The 17,870-nt window shown below is 46.0% G+C and overlaps 1 protein-coding gene across 1 annotated transcript in view; it reads left to right on the top strand.

The window, feature by feature from the left end:
• Positions 1 to 13,269, top strand: part of TMEM51 (transmembrane protein 51) — a 54,955-nt gene extending 41,686 nt beyond the window's left edge. The window contains exons 2-4 of the mRNA XM_043485646.1: positions 3,520 to 3,587; positions 8,558 to 9,080; positions 12,119 to 13,269. Of these exons, the coding sequence (XP_043341581.1) occupies positions 8,743 to 9,080; positions 12,119 to 12,527 (747 nt within the window). The 5' untranslated portion in view covers positions 3,520 to 3,587; positions 8,558 to 8,742 and the 3' untranslated portion in view covers positions 12,528 to 13,269. The remainder of the gene's footprint in view (positions 1 to 3,519; positions 3,588 to 8,557; positions 9,081 to 12,118) is intronic.
• Positions 13,270 to 17,870: the final 4,601 nt, after the last annotated feature.

Genomic DNA, 17,870 nt, shown 5'->3' on the forward strand with positions numbered 1-17,870 from the left:
CCTGTCTCCTTCTTGAACTGTTCCTATTATTATCCTTACTCTGTCTCTCAATTCACTCAATACCCTTTCTTTTTCGTCATCCTATCAGCTCTCTCTGGCTCAGGCAGCCCTCCCCTCTCCTCTGCCTTTATGACTCATTTGCACAGTGCTCTTCATTTTTTCCCGAGTGCACAGTCTACAAGAACCTGTCCTAAAAGAACAGGAACCTGATACTCTTTGACCTTAGGGGAGATGGCCTGAAACCCCCAGGAGGGACGGAGCCAGCGGCAGAGGTTGCTCAGAGCCTTTCTTCCTGCCCCCACCCCCTCCCCACGGCAGGGGACTGGAGCTTGGTGACAAAAGTGATTGTGAGCTGAAACTTGGCAGAAAGGGCTTCACTGAATTCTTCCTTTGTGACGGAAATGTAGCACTGCCTGGTCCCTGCGAATGGAGCCGGGGATCCCTTTCCCAATTATGCAGCTTGGCAGACAGAGCTTGGGGCGCAGGGAGAATGGTCAAGGAGCCTCTTTGTCACGGGGGCTGGTTATGCTGCCAGACACCTCCGACTGCCGAGATCTCCTCCCCCTAAAGCCAACCGGGCGGGCTGGACACTTCTGGAACTATGCCTTCCAGGGCCTGAGAGCAGAGCTCAGAGGCCACATGAGGGTCTAGATCACAGCCTAGGTTTCTAAACTGTGTTCCGGAGAATTGCTGGGATTCAATGGGAGAGGGTCAAGGGGAGGCTTGCCCATCAACACTTGGGACACTGTGCTGTTTCAGCCAGAGCAGTGCTGTTTTCTGTTGTTCGATTTTATTTGAATTGTTATCTTTATACTGTCTCTGGGACTTCTCTGGTGGCTTAGCTGGTAAAAAATGCAGCAGACCTCCTGCCATCAGGAGACCCGGGTTCAATCCCTAGGTCAGGAAAATCCCCTGGAGAAGGAAATGGCAACCCACTCCAGTATGCTTGCCTGGGAAAATCCCATGGATGCAGCAGTCTGGCAGGTCCATGGGCTCACAAGAGTCAGACACGACTTAATAACTACACCACCACCACCTACTGTCTCTTTGTCTATATACTGAAAAGTGAAAGTGAAAGTCGCTCAGTCATGTCCGGCTCTTTGCGACCCCATGAACTATACAGTCCATGGAATTCTCCAGGCCAGAATACTGGAGTGGGTAGCCTTTTCCTTCTCCAGGGGATCTTCCCAAACCAGAGATCAAACTCAGGTCTCCCACATTGCAGGATTCTTTACCAACTGAGCCACCAGGGAAGCCCGCGTCTGTATAGAAAGAGATTCTAGGTGTGGACTGGTGATAAGTATCCACCCCCCTCCACAACTCAGCCAGGTGAGCACTCAGATGTCACAGCCATGGTGGGGCTCAGCCCTCTCTTCCCCTCAACTCTCCAGGGAAATCCCTTGTTCTGGCTGTAGTTAGTTGGCCAAGGATGTGTGTGGGAATAAAGACAGCAGATGCCCAGCTTGGAGGAGCAAGGCTCAGGGTGCTCACCTACCTGCTGGGAAGACCAGGGACCGGCTGAAACCTCAAACCCCACCAGGAAATACTGACAGAGTCACCGTCTTGGGTCAGAATGGAAGTCACATTTAACCTGGGTGACTTTCCCGTGTTGTTGGGAAATCATTTGCATAAGGACACAAGACTTGGATATCCTGAAAATTAGCTTTATCTAATCCTGTCCCCCTCGGTGCCAACCTTGGACTTTTCCCTAATGGATACAGGACATCAGTTAAACTTTTTAACTTGCTAGGTAGTCGTTCATTCATTCCACAGTAGTTATTAAGCACCTGTTACAGTCTTGACGGAAGGTACTGAGTGCTGGGTATACAGAAATGAACAAGGCGGATGGGACTTTTCTGTCAAGGCGTTTACACTCCAATGGGGAGACAAGGAGACAATAGGAAAGCAAAGCAAGGCTGCTGTAGACTGAGGTAACATCATTCATCCATAGGAAGGAATGTCATAAGGACCAAAGCATGGGGCTTGAGAGTAGCTGGGTAAGGGAGGGGAGGGGACATTATTTATAGTGTGATCAAGGAAATCCTAGCTGAAGAGGTGGCATTTGAGCTAAGAGACAGAAGTGGTAAGAAAGTGGATAAACAAAAAAGGCAGGTAGATGGGAGGGAGGTTCAAGAGGGAGGAAACATATGTATACCTGTGGCTGATTCATGTTGATATATGGCAGAAACCAGCACATTATTATAAAGCAAATATCTTGCAATAAAAACTTTTTTTTAAAAAGAGATTTTTTTTAAGGGGTGGGGGAGGAAGTTTATAAAAGGAAGACCAGAAAAATAAATACATCATGCTCAAATCCAGAAAAAAAAAATACATCATGTTCAAATCCAGAAAATAAAAAAGCAAGAGACAGGTGGAAGAGTTTCAGGCATTGGGAACAGTAAGTGCAAAGGCCCTGCAGCGGGATGTGTTTAATGTGACTAGAAACAGACAGGAAGCCCCCTGAGAGTTGGTGAGTCAAGAGATAAGATATGAGAGAGGCAAGAGCCCAGTCCAATCTGGAGGGATTTGAAGGCCACAGCAAAGGAGTTTGAATTTTATGCTAAGAATAATGGAACGATATCAACTCTTAGAATCTCCTACTGTAAAATATTCCAGCCAATCAAAAGAGTATATATAGGTGTATATATATGTGATATTTGATGAATAATTTAGTGAATACCCAGGTACCCTTCACTATTCCTCCTTGACACCATTTCTCACTCTTCCAGGGAGATACCTGTTGTCCTCAATTTTAATTCATAATTTTGCCTTTCTTCCTAATAATTACAGAGATAAAGGAATACATTGCTTGGTTTTGAACTACATATAAATAGAATCATGCTATGTGTGTTCTTCTGCAATTTCCTTTCCTGTTCAACCTCACATGTTGTCAGAATGGTCCGTGCTGGTGCATGTAGCTGTGGTTTATTCCTTTTCTCTGTTGCATTGTACTCCACTGGACCATAACCGCATAGTCAGCTACTGTCAGGGTTTATTTTTTCTCCTGGGACATGACATTATTCGATTTTCTAATGTTGAATCAACTATGCATTATTGGGATAAATCTTTTTGAAAAATGTGGTTGGATTCCATTTGCTGATATTTTGTTTAGGATTTTCGTTTCTGCGCTGGCAGATCAGCTTGACCTGTCATTTTTCTTTCCTGCCTTTTTGCTTTTGGGGTCAAGATTGCACATTCCCCATAAAGTGACCTGGGGACACACACAAAAATAAAAATAAAAAAAATAAAGTGACCTAGGGAGTGTTTCTCCTTTTACTCGCCAGAGCACTTGTGTAAGATGGAGAAAACCATGGAAAGATTTCATCAATGTGACTGCCATATCATCATCCTTTTGTAGCCCCACTCTTTGTTTCAAGAGTCTTGGCTTCTTTTGATACAACTTTTCTTGCATGTGCCTTCTCCCCCAAAAGCAAAGAAAACATGTGCCTCCCCCCGAGAGTACCTCAACTTGACATGCTCACAGCCTACTTAGAAAGCTACATTTCTGGTTTTTTACAGATGGGTCCTTAACACAAGACTTTAGCATGAAGAGTTGTTGTCAGACCTGTCTCCCCAGCTAACCACAGGTAGGTGCCTCTCTTAACTGGTTTACAGCTTTCTTGAAAACCTAAATACAGGATCATTCATTCATCTCTTAGGGCTGCCTCGAACCTGAGCTGTGACAGATCCAATTCCTGGGTCCGAAGTGAGTCTAGGCCAGCTGGGACCACAGGCTGCTCACCAAGGCTGCTTTGTTTTAAGGACATCTTGGAAACTATGTGGCCCAAATCCTCTAAGCACAAAATTAGCTTCTTTCCATTATTTTTGAAAGGGAAAGAACACCATGCTAAATATAACGTGGATCAACAAGCCAGAAACAAGATAAATAGCCACCAGCTGCACATTGGGGAGCTGGGTCTCCACGCCCCCTGGTGAACCTTCGAGGTCTTGGTTTCCAGAGGGTGGGAGGAACCAGCAAACGATTTGAAGCTACCATTGGACACAAAACCCTGCCGCAAACCCAAAAAACAAATGCCTTCATTTTGTTTTCTTATTTGAAAAACAACACATTTCTGTGTTTTCCAGTTATTACCCTCCCAAGAAGAAAAAGAAAATAAAAACCATTCTGATCCCAGCACCCAGAGAAAATAACTATAAACATTGTGGTGTTGTGAAATTTAATATAACACATTCAGTGGTGTCTCTCCCAACCTTTTATTCCCCACTATCGTTCTTTCTTTTTAGATGTTCTTTTTGTAATGCTCCCCCACCCCGCCACTCCATAAAACTTTAATACCAGATAGGCTGAGTATCTATGTTCCATGGAGGACCGCAAACTTTTGTAACAACTAAGATTATTTTACACTATCCCCAAGAGCTAATTTTCCCCCGTTGTGGGTAAGCTCACCCCATGGAGAATGCAGGCTTTAAATAATATTAAATAACAAATCTTCCTGTAAGAACTCACTGTGTGCTGGTCATATACTGTTCTGGGTACTTTATGTACATTTACTTGTTGACTTATCATAACTCTCCTATGAGGTTGAGTCCTAGAGAACTTTTATCTGCATCTTAACAGTTGTAGAAACTGAGGCACAGAGAGGTTAAGTCATTTGTCCAAGATCACTCAGCTGGGAAGGTGCAGAGAGCCCAGGCAGCCTAGTTCCACAGCTCACACTTAACCACCAAGCTGTGTTGCCTTAAGACAATACATTCTAACTGTAAAAAAATTCAAACTACAGAAATGGAGTGTGCAGGTCTTTTGTCTCTAAAAAAATACAGAAATAGAGTAAAAGTTACACTTCCTAGGCCCCCTTCATCCCCAGAAACAATCTTTGGCACAAGTTTGGAATGTGTCTCTCATCTGGGATTTTACATATATGTTTACATATATGAAATATATTGCCTCTTTATTTTAACATAAGTAAAATCATTCAGCCTTTCCGCCTATATATTCATATGAATAATACATGCCCATGTATAGAGCTTTATAAAAATTAGGATCATACTGAACATATTCTTATTTGATTTTAAAATGTATCATTAGCTGCTTTGAGACCATAATTCAGTAAGTGCATATTTTATTTAACCAGATCCAGACTACTGGCTGTCCAAATAGTTTCTAGTTTTTCACTACTATCAAGTTATGATGAATATCCTTGCCCTGTACATAATTCTTAGAAGTTGTAATGACAGCGCCTGAGGGTATAAACATTTTTGAAACTTTTGATCCCTAAATGCCAAAGCTTGCCACCCAGAAAAACCCATCCCAACACCCTCACCCACACTGAGTGTTAGTGCCTGTTTTCAGACATTGACAACAGGCCAAAAATGTGTTCATTCTGACCTTTTCATCTCTGCCCGTGTCCCTCATCAGGGGCCTGTTTTACTCATGTGACAGCACAAGGCAGACCTTGAATTGAGAATGAATGAGAGCAAGGAGCCAGTTTGGGTAACGTGGCCACATCACTGCTTTAATAAAAACAGGTTGTCAGCCTCCCGGTTAAGAGGCCTGGCTGTCCAGCCCTGAGCAGGTGCTCAGTAGGTAGTTTCTTCATCTCCCCTGCTTCCGGCACAAGGCTCAGGCTGCACCTCTCTACCACTGAGCCCCCCAGGTCTGACCTTTGTCTCCAATCTATTTGGCAGCGCTAAGGCATTCCTAGGGCTGCGAAACCCCTCATCCTTCCCTTCACTGGTCGTGAGTGATGTGAGAAGCACACAGCCTTGTGTATACAGTAGGCTGTTAGCAGCTGGCCTCACTGCAAGTGTCTCTAACAGGATTCTTGTTCAGTGTTCTGCATGCACACACGTGTATGGTCATACACTAACACATGGGCATGTGTGTGCATGTATGTATGCACTTGTGTCGACCCATATAGTATAGCACATTCAGGAGCAGACCCTAATGTGTGAAGTGGGGCTTCTCTCTCACGAGATTCTCCATATGCCCTCCAGCCTGAGTTAGGACCCCCGGCTACCTAGTGCCACAGTGCCTGTACTTTCTTCTCATTATTTTTTTAATTTTTTAAAATTTTATTACTTTATTTTATTTTTAGCTGTGGGTCTTCATTGGTTTTATTTTGTGGGTCTTCAATGCTGCAGGGACTTTAGTTGCAGTGAGACAGGGCTACTCTAGTTAATGTGGCAGGCTTCTCACTGCAGTAGCTTCTCTTGTTGCAGAGCCAGGCTCTAGGGCACATGGGCTCAGTAGTTGTGGCTCCTGGGCTCTAGAGCACAGGCTCAGGACTTGTGGCCCATGGGCCTCGTTGCCCCATGACACGTGGGATCTCCTGGATCAGGGCTCGAACCCATGTCTTCAGCATTGGCAGGCAGATTCTTGACCACTGAGCAATCAGGGAAGGCCTTTTTAATATTTTTTAATGTGATAAAAGTCAAAATAAAACACACGGTTGTAACCATATTTAACTATGCAGTTCAGTGGCACTAAGTACTTTCACATTGTTGTGCAGTTCTCACCATCATCACCATCACCCATCTCCCAAATTTTTCATCTTCTGAAACTGAAACCCTGTCCCCAGTAAACACTAAGTCCCCATTCCCCCTCCCCACCCCCACCCCTTGGCCCCTGGCATCTACCAATGTACTTTCTGACTCTATGAATTTGACTCTTGTGGTGCTAGTGGTAAAGAATCTGCCTGCCAATGCAGAGATGTAAGAAATATGGGTTTGATCCCCTGGAGGAGGGCATGGCAACCCACTCCAGTATTCTTGCCTGGAGAATCCCAACAGAGGAGCCTGGTGGGCTACAGTCCTTGGGGTCCCAAAGAGTCAGACATGACTGAAACAACTTAGCACCCAATGTATATTGGAATGCCTTAAGATTAACTTAATATATGTCCTAAAAACAGGTTATGCCTTATTTTTTTTCTCTCTTTCTTCCTACTTTATTGTTCTTCCCTGTGGACTGTTTTCCTGCTAGCCTGAAACCTCCCCGCTAATCTTTAACTTGTTCATCAGTATTTCTCTAGTACTGAACACTTCTTAGCAGGTACATGTGAAATATTTGTTGAGTTGGAGAAAAAAAAAGAAGGAATGGACTTCAAGCCGATAGAGGATGTTATCCCAATTATTTTTAGAGTATTTTTGAACAAAGTGGGCAGTTTCAGATGGAGCCCAGTGCTTGATGAGAAAATATCTCGGCAGCATCAGATTTCACGTGGCCTGGTTAGCTGTCTTTTTGCAAGGAGCGGAAAGAATGTGGAATGGCAAATAGGACCCTGGCCATCTAAACAGCTGTAAAGTTTTACTATTCTGCAAAGATTGCTGTACCAGGGATAATGTATTGAGGAATAATTAGCCAGGAGCCTCACTCGCTGGTCCTCCAGCCCCCTGAAAGTGTTCTAATCTCAAACCTTCAAGTCACTGGCTTATCAGGCTTCCTCTCCCTGCCAGCAGATTGCTATGGACTCCCAGCTGACTGATCCCATGAGCCAAAGGTCTCAGAGCTGCTTCACAGGAGAGGGTTTTTCATCCAGCTGGGCACAACAGCTAAGATGATGGATGTGCAGGTTTCTGCCCCTTTAAGAAAAGCAAAACTCAGAACTTCCCTGGGGAAAAGCAAAACTCAGAACTTCCCTGGCAGTGCAGTGGTTAAGACGCCCTGCTCCGCATACAGGGGGCACAGATTCCATTCCTTGGTTGGGGAACTAAGATCCCACATGCCACACATGCTGTGCCAGACAAAAATAAACAGAAAAGCACCCTTTAAGAGAGAAGGAAAAAAAAAAAGGTAAAATTTAATGTGGCTGAAAAGAAGCATGCCTTGCAGGACAGCTTCATCTGGCTATTTCATTCATTTGATTCAGCAGGCATTGGGGGAGGGAGGGTGCTGCTATGTTCCAGAAGCAGAGTGAAAAAGATGTGGTGCCAGAAAGAAAGCGATTTGCCACAGAAGATGCTGGGGGCTTGCAGGAGACACAGAAGGGTAGCTGAGCAGGGTTGATCAGAGAAGGGCAGAAACACTGGAGGGAGTGTGCGAAGGGGGGCAAGGTGCAAGATGAGTGGGAGAGGCAGGGTCAGTTTGAGCACGCCACGAGCAGGATTCCAGGGAGCCTGGATTTTGTGCTGCCGACAATGGGAAGCCACTGAGGGTGGTGAACACATCACAGAAGGCCCCTTCCACTGGGTCATATCATGACTGATGCCGGTCAGCCAGGCAATATTGACATGGCTCAGGCAGGCCATGGTTCACTCTCACCATAGCTGGTGAGAGGGTAAGATTGTACTGCACTTCACTAAATCCCACAAAATATCTGAATGACCTGCAACTCTGACCTTTCTGGCCTCCTGCAGGGAAAGGTCTGGCTTCTCCTTTTCTGGTGGAGGAGGCAGATCACAGAAGGAGCAGGAGCATGTAAGACGTCTGGAATGCATCAGAGGCGAGCCCAGCCCAGACCATGACTCAGTCCTGCCTCCCCCTACCCACCCCCCTGCACCCCCCCTCCACCCGCCCCTATTCAGGAGCACAGCCACTGCATTCAGCAGAGCGCCTTGAATCAGAAGTGACTTTGCTCTCTCCTTTCTGTTTTCCTCGCAGGCCTCCCGGACATAGCCGTCCACACAGGATGCCTCACGTTGGCTTGCAACCATCCCTCAAGAGTCCAGCCGCCGTTTTTTTAGTGTGGCACTAGGGCTCTCGTTCAGGGCGTTTTGCTGCGGCTGCTGCTTTTTATTTATTTATTTTCTCTCTTTGAACCTGGACTTTGCCCCACTCCTGCTGGCATGATGGCCCAGTCCAAAGCCAACGGCTCGCACTATGCGCTGACCGCCATCGGCCTGGGGATGCTGGTCCTTGGGGTCATCATGGCCATGTGGAACCTGGTCCCTGGGTTCAGCACTGCAGAAAAGCCGGCTGCTCAGGGGAACAAGACAGAGGTAGGAAGCGGCATCCTTAAGAGCAAGACCTTCTCTGTGGCCTACGTGCTGGTCGGGGCCGGCGTGATGCTGCTCCTGCTCTCCATCTGCCTGAGCATCCGGGACAAGAGGAAGCAGCGGCAGGGCGAGGAGCTGGCACACATCCAGCACCCGGGGGTTGAACCACACGCCCACGAGGAGGACAGGTGAGGATGGCCAACCGGACCCAGACAGGGGATGGACACACACACCCACATGCATACCCACGGGCTCAAGGCTCAGCGATGGTGAGAACATTTTAATCTAAGGGGCTGTCTCCCATGACTGCTTCTGTGAAACAGTTCATTGTTTTACAAATGACTTTATCTTTTGATCCCAGAGTTTCCCAAATAATACAGTTTGAATGGATGATTACAGTTGTGTCAAGATTTTGACACCCCCCCCCCAGGGGACCTGCATGGCACCTGGGGTGGCCAGAGCCTCCCCACTGGAAGCTTGTCCATTTACCCAGTGCCCTGGATGTTTATGCTTTGAGTTGAAAGGTTGGGAAGCTAGGTTCTATTTGACCAAAAATGCTACGAACACATTTAAAAAGCAATTGCTAAATTGTGGGCATAAGATAAAAGTTGATAGCCCAAGTATAAAAAGAGCACTACTGTGTATAAAATAGATAACTGATGAGAACCTACTGTATAGCATGGGGTGGGGTCGGGGGAAGAAGGTACAGTCTGTTTGTAGGACAGATATTAAGTTAACCTTAAAAATGCATTCCAATATACAGCAAATGCAGACAAATACTGTTTGATTCCACTTATACAAGGTACCTAGAATAGTACCTCACATTCATAGAATTAGAAAGTACATGGTAGATGCCAGGGCCCAGAGGTTGGGGAGGTGGGAGATAGGGGTAGGGATGGGGAATGGAGACTTAGTGTTTAATGGGGAGAGTTTCAGTTTAGAGAGGTGGAAAATTTGGGAAATGGATGATGGTGAGACATGCACAACACTGTGAATGTACTAGTGCCACTGAAATATACAGTTAAAATATGGTTAAAATATGGCTTTATATTATGTGACTTTTATCACAATAAAAAAAAATTTTTTTAAAGGTCCCTAACAAATGAATGTTAAAGAACACACAGTTGGAAAATGGACCAAGAACACAAACAAGCATTTCATAGACATTCAAATGATAGTTGTTCAGTCTCTTTAGTCTGGAAATACAAACAACCAACAAAAGGCACTGTAATTCTTTGCCTACCTACTGGCCAAGATAGACTGTCCTCCAGATTAAAGATTTGTAAGGAAGTGAGTTGCTAATGAGGGGTTGATTGACATAACCTTACTGAAGGGGAATTCACTGTAACTGGCCATTTTAAAGATGTGTGCACCTATGAATTCTCTTCCTAAGAGCTTATCTTTGAGACACAGTCACAAAAGTGCAAAGGGGTCTGTACTCATAGATTTATCAGAGCCTTGCTGAAAATAGCATAGACAGATGTGACGACTAAATATCCATCAGTCAAGCTAAATTATAACATGCCCATTCAGTAGAATTCTCTGCAGCCACTGCCAATCTATATTTGCTAATGTGGATCTGTATCTCTGAGAAAAGGAGGTTTATAACACAGCATGTTAAGGTCTTCATCACATCAGACATTGTGGCTATGGGACTAGAGAAGGATCTGGAAAGGTATATAGCAGAATATTGTTATTGTTCAGGCACTAAGTCGTGTCCAACTCCTTGCAGCCCCGTGGACTGCAGCACACCAGGGTTCCCTGTCCTTCACTTGTCTCCCAGAACTTGCTCAAACTCATGTCCATTGACTCAGTGATGTCACCAACCATCTCATCCTCTGTTGCCCCCTTCTCCTCCTGCCATCAATCTTTCCCAGCATCAGGGTCTTTTCCAATGAGTCAGCTCTTCGCATCAGGTGGCCAAAGTATTAGAACTTCACCATCAGTTCTTCCAATGAATATTCAGGGCTGATTTCCTGTAGGATTAACTGGTTTGATCTCCTTGCTGTCCAAGGGACTCTCAAGAGTCTTCTCCAACACCACAACTCAGAAGCATAAATTCTTCGGTGCTCAGCCTTCTTTATGGTCCAACTCTCACATCCATACATAACTACTGGAAAGATCGTAGCTTTGACTATATGGACCTTTGTTGGCAAAGTGATGTCTCTGCTTTTTAATATGCTGTCTAGGTTTGTCATAGCTTTTCTTTCAAGGAGCAAGTGTCTTTTAATTTTGTGACTACAGTCACCATCCACAGTGATTTTGGAGTCCAAGAAAATAAAATCTGTCACTGTTTCCACTTTTTATCCATCTATTTGCCATGAAGTGATAGGACCAGATACTATGATCTTAGTTTTTTGAATGTTGAGTTTTAAACCAGCTTTTTTACTCTCCTCTTTCACCCTCATCAGGGGGTTGTTTGGTTCCTCTTCACTTTCTGCCATTAGGTATCATCTGCATATCTGAGGTTGTTGATATTTCTCCCGGCAATCTAGAGAGTTGTTTTTATTTTGGAAAAATTAAACAAATTTTCTGAAAGTAAAAGATAATCAGGCATATTCTAGAAAACTTGGGAAATACAAAAAAGAACAAAGGAAAACTAGTCACCCATCATTAAAGGTATGACCAAGTCACTTGACCTCAATGTATCTGTATTCCCATCCATAAAATGAAAAGTGTTAACCTCCCCTGCCTTTTAGCCTCATATGTTAACAGCATGCCAGGTGGGCTATTCTGATGCCCAGATGGACGTCCTTTGACCATAGACAACATAAACATACATGAAACAGGTGCCAATTTGAAGCAAAGTGGTTTCTGGATAGAGAAAGAATATCTGGAATATAAAATTTACATGTATCTCAAATTATTCTGTAATTTCCCATCCATAAAATGTGTATACCAATATTGGGTTGGCCAAAAAGTTCATTTGGGTTTTCCATATTATCCAATGGAAAAAACCCAAATAAAGTTTTTGACCAACCCAACAGTACCTAACTCATAGTGTCTTTAGGAAGATGACATTAGTTTATACGTACTTAGAACAGTGTCTGGCTTGTAGCCAACAGGTGAAGTGATAGCTCTTCTTCCTCCTTAGATACACCTGTTTTTAACAAGGCTGGTATACCGGGTCCCAGTGGCAACATGTGGTCTAGGATCCATCTCTTTGTGATCGTAAGTGACTCAAATACATGCTAACCCTCCCATGTCTGTGCTTGCTGTCTTGCAGCCAGGAGGAGGAGGAGGAGGCCTCCTCACGGTACTATGTCCCCAGCTACGAGGAAGTGATGAACGCAAACTACTCGGAAGCAAGGGACGCGGACCAGAACCCCCGGATGAGCATCTCTCTCCCCTCCTACGAGTCCTTGACGGGGCTGGATGAGACAAGCCCCACCACAACCAGGGTCGACATGGAGACCAGCCCAGGGAACCCCCCCGACAGGCAGAACTCCAAGTTGTCCAAACGCCTGAAGCCGCTGAAAGTGAGAAGGATAAAATCCGAAAAGCTTCACCTCAAAGACTTTCGGATCAACCTGCCAGACAAAAACGTGCCTCCTCCCTCCATTGAGCCTTTGACACCCCCACCACAGTACGATGAGGTCCAGGAGAAGGCCCCTGATGCCCGGCCCCCCGACTGACGGCCCCTCCCAGGCGGATTCCCTCCTGTTTCTCGTCCTCTGCACCAACAGACCCTGAATGAAGCCACTTCAGCCACAGTTGAGAAGCGGAGGGGCCAGGTGTGTACTTAGCTATCTGGATGGGGCCAGAAGCTGAGGGCATTCTAGGACTGGGGAGTGACTCTGCGGTCCCTAGGACCTCTGGTCACAGGTGCATCAGAAAGAGCTGCTGCCTCAGATCTTGTGAAGCTGTGACCCCATCCAGGGAAGCAGTGCCGGCATCTTCCCCTTTGTCCTTCCTTGACATTGAATTGCTGGGGACAATACTCCTCCGTCTACTTAGGAAAGGATATGTAGCAACTGGCTTAGATCATGGCTTTGTTTTGCTTCCACTAGGACTGTTTTGTTTCCAAGAGAAAATAAGTTATGCCTTCACTTTCTCCCTGGAGTCCTGCACTGTGGGTAGGAAAGATGACCAGCTTTGCAGAAAGGACATGCCCATGTCATGAATTAAGCTGAACAAGAGGCTGGATGATTACATGGGGGTGAGACCCAGGTGGGGTTCTCAGAGCCCCTGATGCCATCAGTTGTTTTGAGGCCTCAAGACCTAAGGATGCATAAAATCCTAGTTTTATTGGTAGACTTTTACTAGTCTCTCCTATGTATTGGCAAAAAAAAAAAAGGAAAGCCATCTGAGATGTTCTGTTCCTTCTAAAATGCCGTGCAACTGAGCTTTTTGTAATAAAATATTTTATATGTCGTACATTTGGTGCTAAATTACCTTAACAGCTCTTCCAACACTGACTTGCTTAGGGAGAAATCTCACCAATGAGAACAATACTAGCTAATATATCCTGAACACTTAGTATATGCCAGGTGCTGTGCTAAGCACTTCACATATTTATCCCTTTTCAACGGTACCCAAGCCGGGTATTGGGCTTCCCAGGTGGTGCTAGTGGTAAAGAACCTGCCTGCCAATGCAGGAGATGCAAGAGATTCTTCAATCTCTGGGTCGAGAAGATCCCCTGGAGTAGGAAATGGCAACCTGCTCCAATATTCTTGACTGGAAACTTTCATGGAAAGAGGAGCCTGGCAGGCTACAATCTATGGGGCTGAACACCACAGAGCACACACCCACACAAGCCAGGTATTCCTACTGTGGGTTAGTTCATGGAGAATCAGGTTAATTAAGGGGCCCCAGGTCACACCACTAATAAGTGGCAGAGCTGGGATTTGAACCTAGGCCCCCAGGGCCTGAGTTCTTCCACAATCTACTGTGCCACTCAGTGGAAAGGGCTCTTTCAGACTTTAAATGAGGACTTGTGTGTCCCAAGAGCTGAGAGTGTCCCTGTCAACCCACATGCCCAACAGAAAGTTCTGGATATTTAGACAGCAGCTCTCTACCTGTCTAAACGTCCTATGACAGCTCCTCTCCTGAGAACTGACCCAGATGGGCTGTATGATCATGCAGGGTGCAGGTGTCCTCATAGAAAAGGCAGAGTGCCTACCTGTGGAGCCCAGGAGAGAAATTCAACAAACGAGAACATACAAGGGGACAGTGGACTGCTGAGGCTGGGCTAAATGAGGGGACATCTAGGGTCATGGTCTTGACCATGGAGTAGGAGTCTGGGAAGTCAGATCTAAGTCCAAAGTTCCCTTTCTGGGATGTGATTAAGTCCAGTGGTTAAGACTCCATGCTTCCAACATCAGAGGCATGGGTTCAGTTCCTGGTTGGGGAAGTTCCATATGCCATGTAGCATGGCCAAAAAAAAACACAAAACCGAAAATAAAACTACAAGTTCCCTTCCTGGTGTTGATGAGCCTGGAGCTGGCTGCTAGGGGTCTGTGTGGCTAGGCGCATGGCTGGGAGAGCAAATTCTCAGGCCCTGAATGTTTTCCTAAAAGCTCCTGTGGGAGGGAAGGAGCAACCATTAGAAGGTCAAGCACCCTCTTATAACAGAATTGGCAGCAGTGCCGAAATCCCAACCTTTCATTTCCTCGTGTAAATCCATCTATAAACAGGGAGCTACAAGGGTCTGCTTGGTGGCCTGGGATACCTAGAGGTATCCTGGTATACCTGGGATACCTAGAGGTACCTGGGATACCTGGGATACCAGTCCACCCCTGAGCCACCCAGGGCCTCTCCATGTATCTCTGGGCTGGACTTGGCCTTCGTCTACTCCTAATGCTTCCCCCTGATTGGAGGACAAACAGGAGGAAAAAAGAAAAGGGAGGAGCAAGGTTCCAAATGAGCTGAGAAATGACCTTCTAGGGACTTCCCTGGTGGTCCAGTGATTAAGAATCCGCCTCCCATTGGAGGGGACACAGGTTGAATCACCTAGTTGACGAACTAAGATCCCACATGCCACAGGGCAACTAAGCCCATGCATCACCACTACGGAGCCTGCATTCTAGAGCCCATGGTCTGCAACAAGAGAAACCCACGTGCCACAATGAAGACCTAGCACAAGCAAAATGAAAAAGGAAGTGACCTTCTACAAGGGCTCTTGATCTGGTCTCTGGTAGACATCTGTCAGGGTGTCTGCCCAGCCTAGACCCTCCTCAGGAGAGAAAGACGTTTGGGGCTTGCAGTAGGTTGATCTGTGGCCCCAAAGATCTCAGGCTCTAATCCCTAGGACCCAAGAACGTTGCCTTAAAAGGTAAAGTTTTGCAGATGCAATGAAACTAAGGATTTTTGAGTTGAGCTTATCCTGGATTGTCCAAGTGGGTCCTAAACCCATCCAGAAGTATGCTTGGAAAGGCAGGAGGAGATTATACACACAGGAAAGGAGGAGACAGTGGCCACAGAGGCAGAGACTGGAGTGATGCACATACAAGTCAAGAGACACCCACAAGAGACACACACCAGAGCTGGAAGAGACATGGAATCGTTCCTCCCTAGAGCACTCACAGGAGTTCAGTCCTCCTGAAACACCTTGATTTCAGCCCAGCTGATGCTGACTTGGGGCTTTCAGCCCCCAGAACCGTGAAGAGAGTAAGTTTGTTGTTTTAGACCACAAAGCTCATGGGAATTCATTACAGTGACTTTAGGAAACCAACAAGGGACTCAATCTTCAACTCATTAGAGACTAGCCCTTGCTTTGATCTGAATGCTTCTGGACTGATCCTATAAGGCAGGAGTGCTTTAGAAATTGGGGGCTTCCCAGGTGGCACACACTGGTAAAGAATCTGCCTGCCAAAGCAGGAGAAACAAGAGATATGGCTTTGATCCCAGGGTCAGGAAGAGTCCCCTGGAGAAGAAAATGGCAACCTATTCCAGTATTCTTGCCTGGAAAATTTCATGGGTAGAGGAACCTGATGGGCTACAGTCCATGAGGTTGAAAAAGAGTCAGACATGACTGAGTGCATGCGTACACACACACACACACACACACACACACACGGAAATTTCATCAATGACCCTATTTGTTTTGTATGCTTGGAAACGATCAAGTAGAAAATTATTTTATGTTGCTCAGAGAATAGATCGTGGATATTTAGTAGGTAAACTATGGAGCATGGATGCACCTCTGTCTAAAAGCAAGGCAGAGAGAATGTTAGCTGGGAATGTAGCAATAAGTTCTCTGCAATATTAAATTAAAACCAAAGCAGGAAGTCACTTTCACCTCAAAATTCCCCAGGGCACACTCATCCTGTTTGTTCACTGGTTCAGACTTATCAGAGCTCTCTATCTTTTGACTAAAAAAAAAAAAAAAAAAAAGAGCTAAAAAGGTGAAAACCAGAAGAAAACCCTGGCCCTTCCTTTTCTCTCCATTGTGTTTTTGTTCTTAAGGAAAATATAAGAAAGGCAGGGACTTCCCTGGTGGTCCAATGACTAAGACACCACGCTCCCAATGCAGGGGACCCAGATTTGATTCCTGGTCAGGAATCTATTAATAGATCCCATATGCTGCAACTGAAAAAAAAAAAAAAAAAAAACCCACATGTTGCAACTAAGAGCTGGTGCAGTCAAATAAATAATCTTTTATAAAAGAAGAAAGGCAGAGAAGCAGGTCAAGCGGGGAAAGTCAAGAAGCCACCCACCTGTCCCTGGACCCTAACTGGTCCCAGGGCTATGAAAGAGCAAAAAAACTTCCCCATTAGCACTCCCACCTCACCCAAAAGGAAGAACCTCAGCAGCCATGTCATTGTCCTGTGATTTCCACCCTCTCAAGTCACAGCTGGTAGGTATGTGTTCACCTGACCCAGGAGAACCAATCAGAAGCTGTGCTAGGCTAGGCTCATCTCTCCCAGGTCCTGGAATGGAGAGGCTGGCTGGGCAATGTGGTCTCGGGGATTAGGGGGCCACAAGTGAGTGAAGCAGGGCAAGTTGCTTAGCAGAGAGAGAAGCTGAGTGCTGAAAGAGGCAGAGGTGAAGATGAGACTTCAGAGATGACTGTCTCTAGATGACTTTCTGGTCCTTGGTCCTGGTCCCTTGGTTAGCCCTGCTGTACGTCTGCTCCCGGGTTCCACAAAAGATGCTGTGTCATGCCAGTAAATTCCCCCTTTTAAGCTCTGATCCTAAATTTAGCCCAAGTCCTTGAAGGTGGGCACTGCCTTTGCATCGTAGGTAGTACTGGTCTCACAGTGGACACTCCACTTGGTCTCGGTTCTGATTTTCACTTTTCTCAGACTGGTTACAGTTCTGATGAAGGGGAGCCACAAGCAGATGACAGAGGCAGAAGATCATGTTGAGACATGACTGTAACTGCAGCCCAGAGCACTGCCTGGAGTGTGTGTGTGCACAGCTAAGTCAGCTGGGTGCACCCACAAATACATATCGAGCTCCACAAATACCTTATGAGCCAGGTACCATTCTGGGCTCTAGGGATACAGCATGAAGCCCTGCTCTCCATGGGAAAGGTTCTCACTTGGACAGTGTTTCCCAAAGTGGGTCCCATGGCCTTGGGTGACAATGATCATGCTCACTTTGGACTGGCTACTTGCTCTGGGTATAATAAACTTGAAAACCACCAGGCAGCCAGGTGCACAGAGAACGCTGGTCTGCAAGAAGAGACTCGTGAAAATGGTCCATAGAAAGAGAGATCAGCTGGTTGGCCTCTCCTGGGTTCTCCTTTGTCTGACCTCATTCGCTGCCCTTTGGGTCTCTAGAATGCCCCAGGCTGCTTTCAGTAAAGTCCTATTTTTGCTGAAATGACTTGGAGTGGGGTTCTGCTGCTTGCTGCCAAATGCCCTGAGATACCTTGGTTCCTGGGCTTCCTAGGTGGCTCAGTGGTAAAGAATCTGCCTGCCAATGCAGGAGACACAGGTTCAAACCCTAAGTGGGGAAGATCCCCTGGAGGAGGAAATGGAAACCCACTCCAGGATCCTTGCCTGGGAAATCCCATGGACAGAGGCACCTAG

This window comes from Cervus canadensis, chromosome 13 (assembly GCF_019320065.1).
Source record: "Cervus canadensis isolate Bull #8, Minnesota chromosome 13, ASM1932006v1, whole genome shotgun sequence".
Classification (NCBI taxonomy): Eukaryota; Metazoa; Chordata; class Mammalia; order Artiodactyla; family Cervidae; genus Cervus; species Cervus canadensis.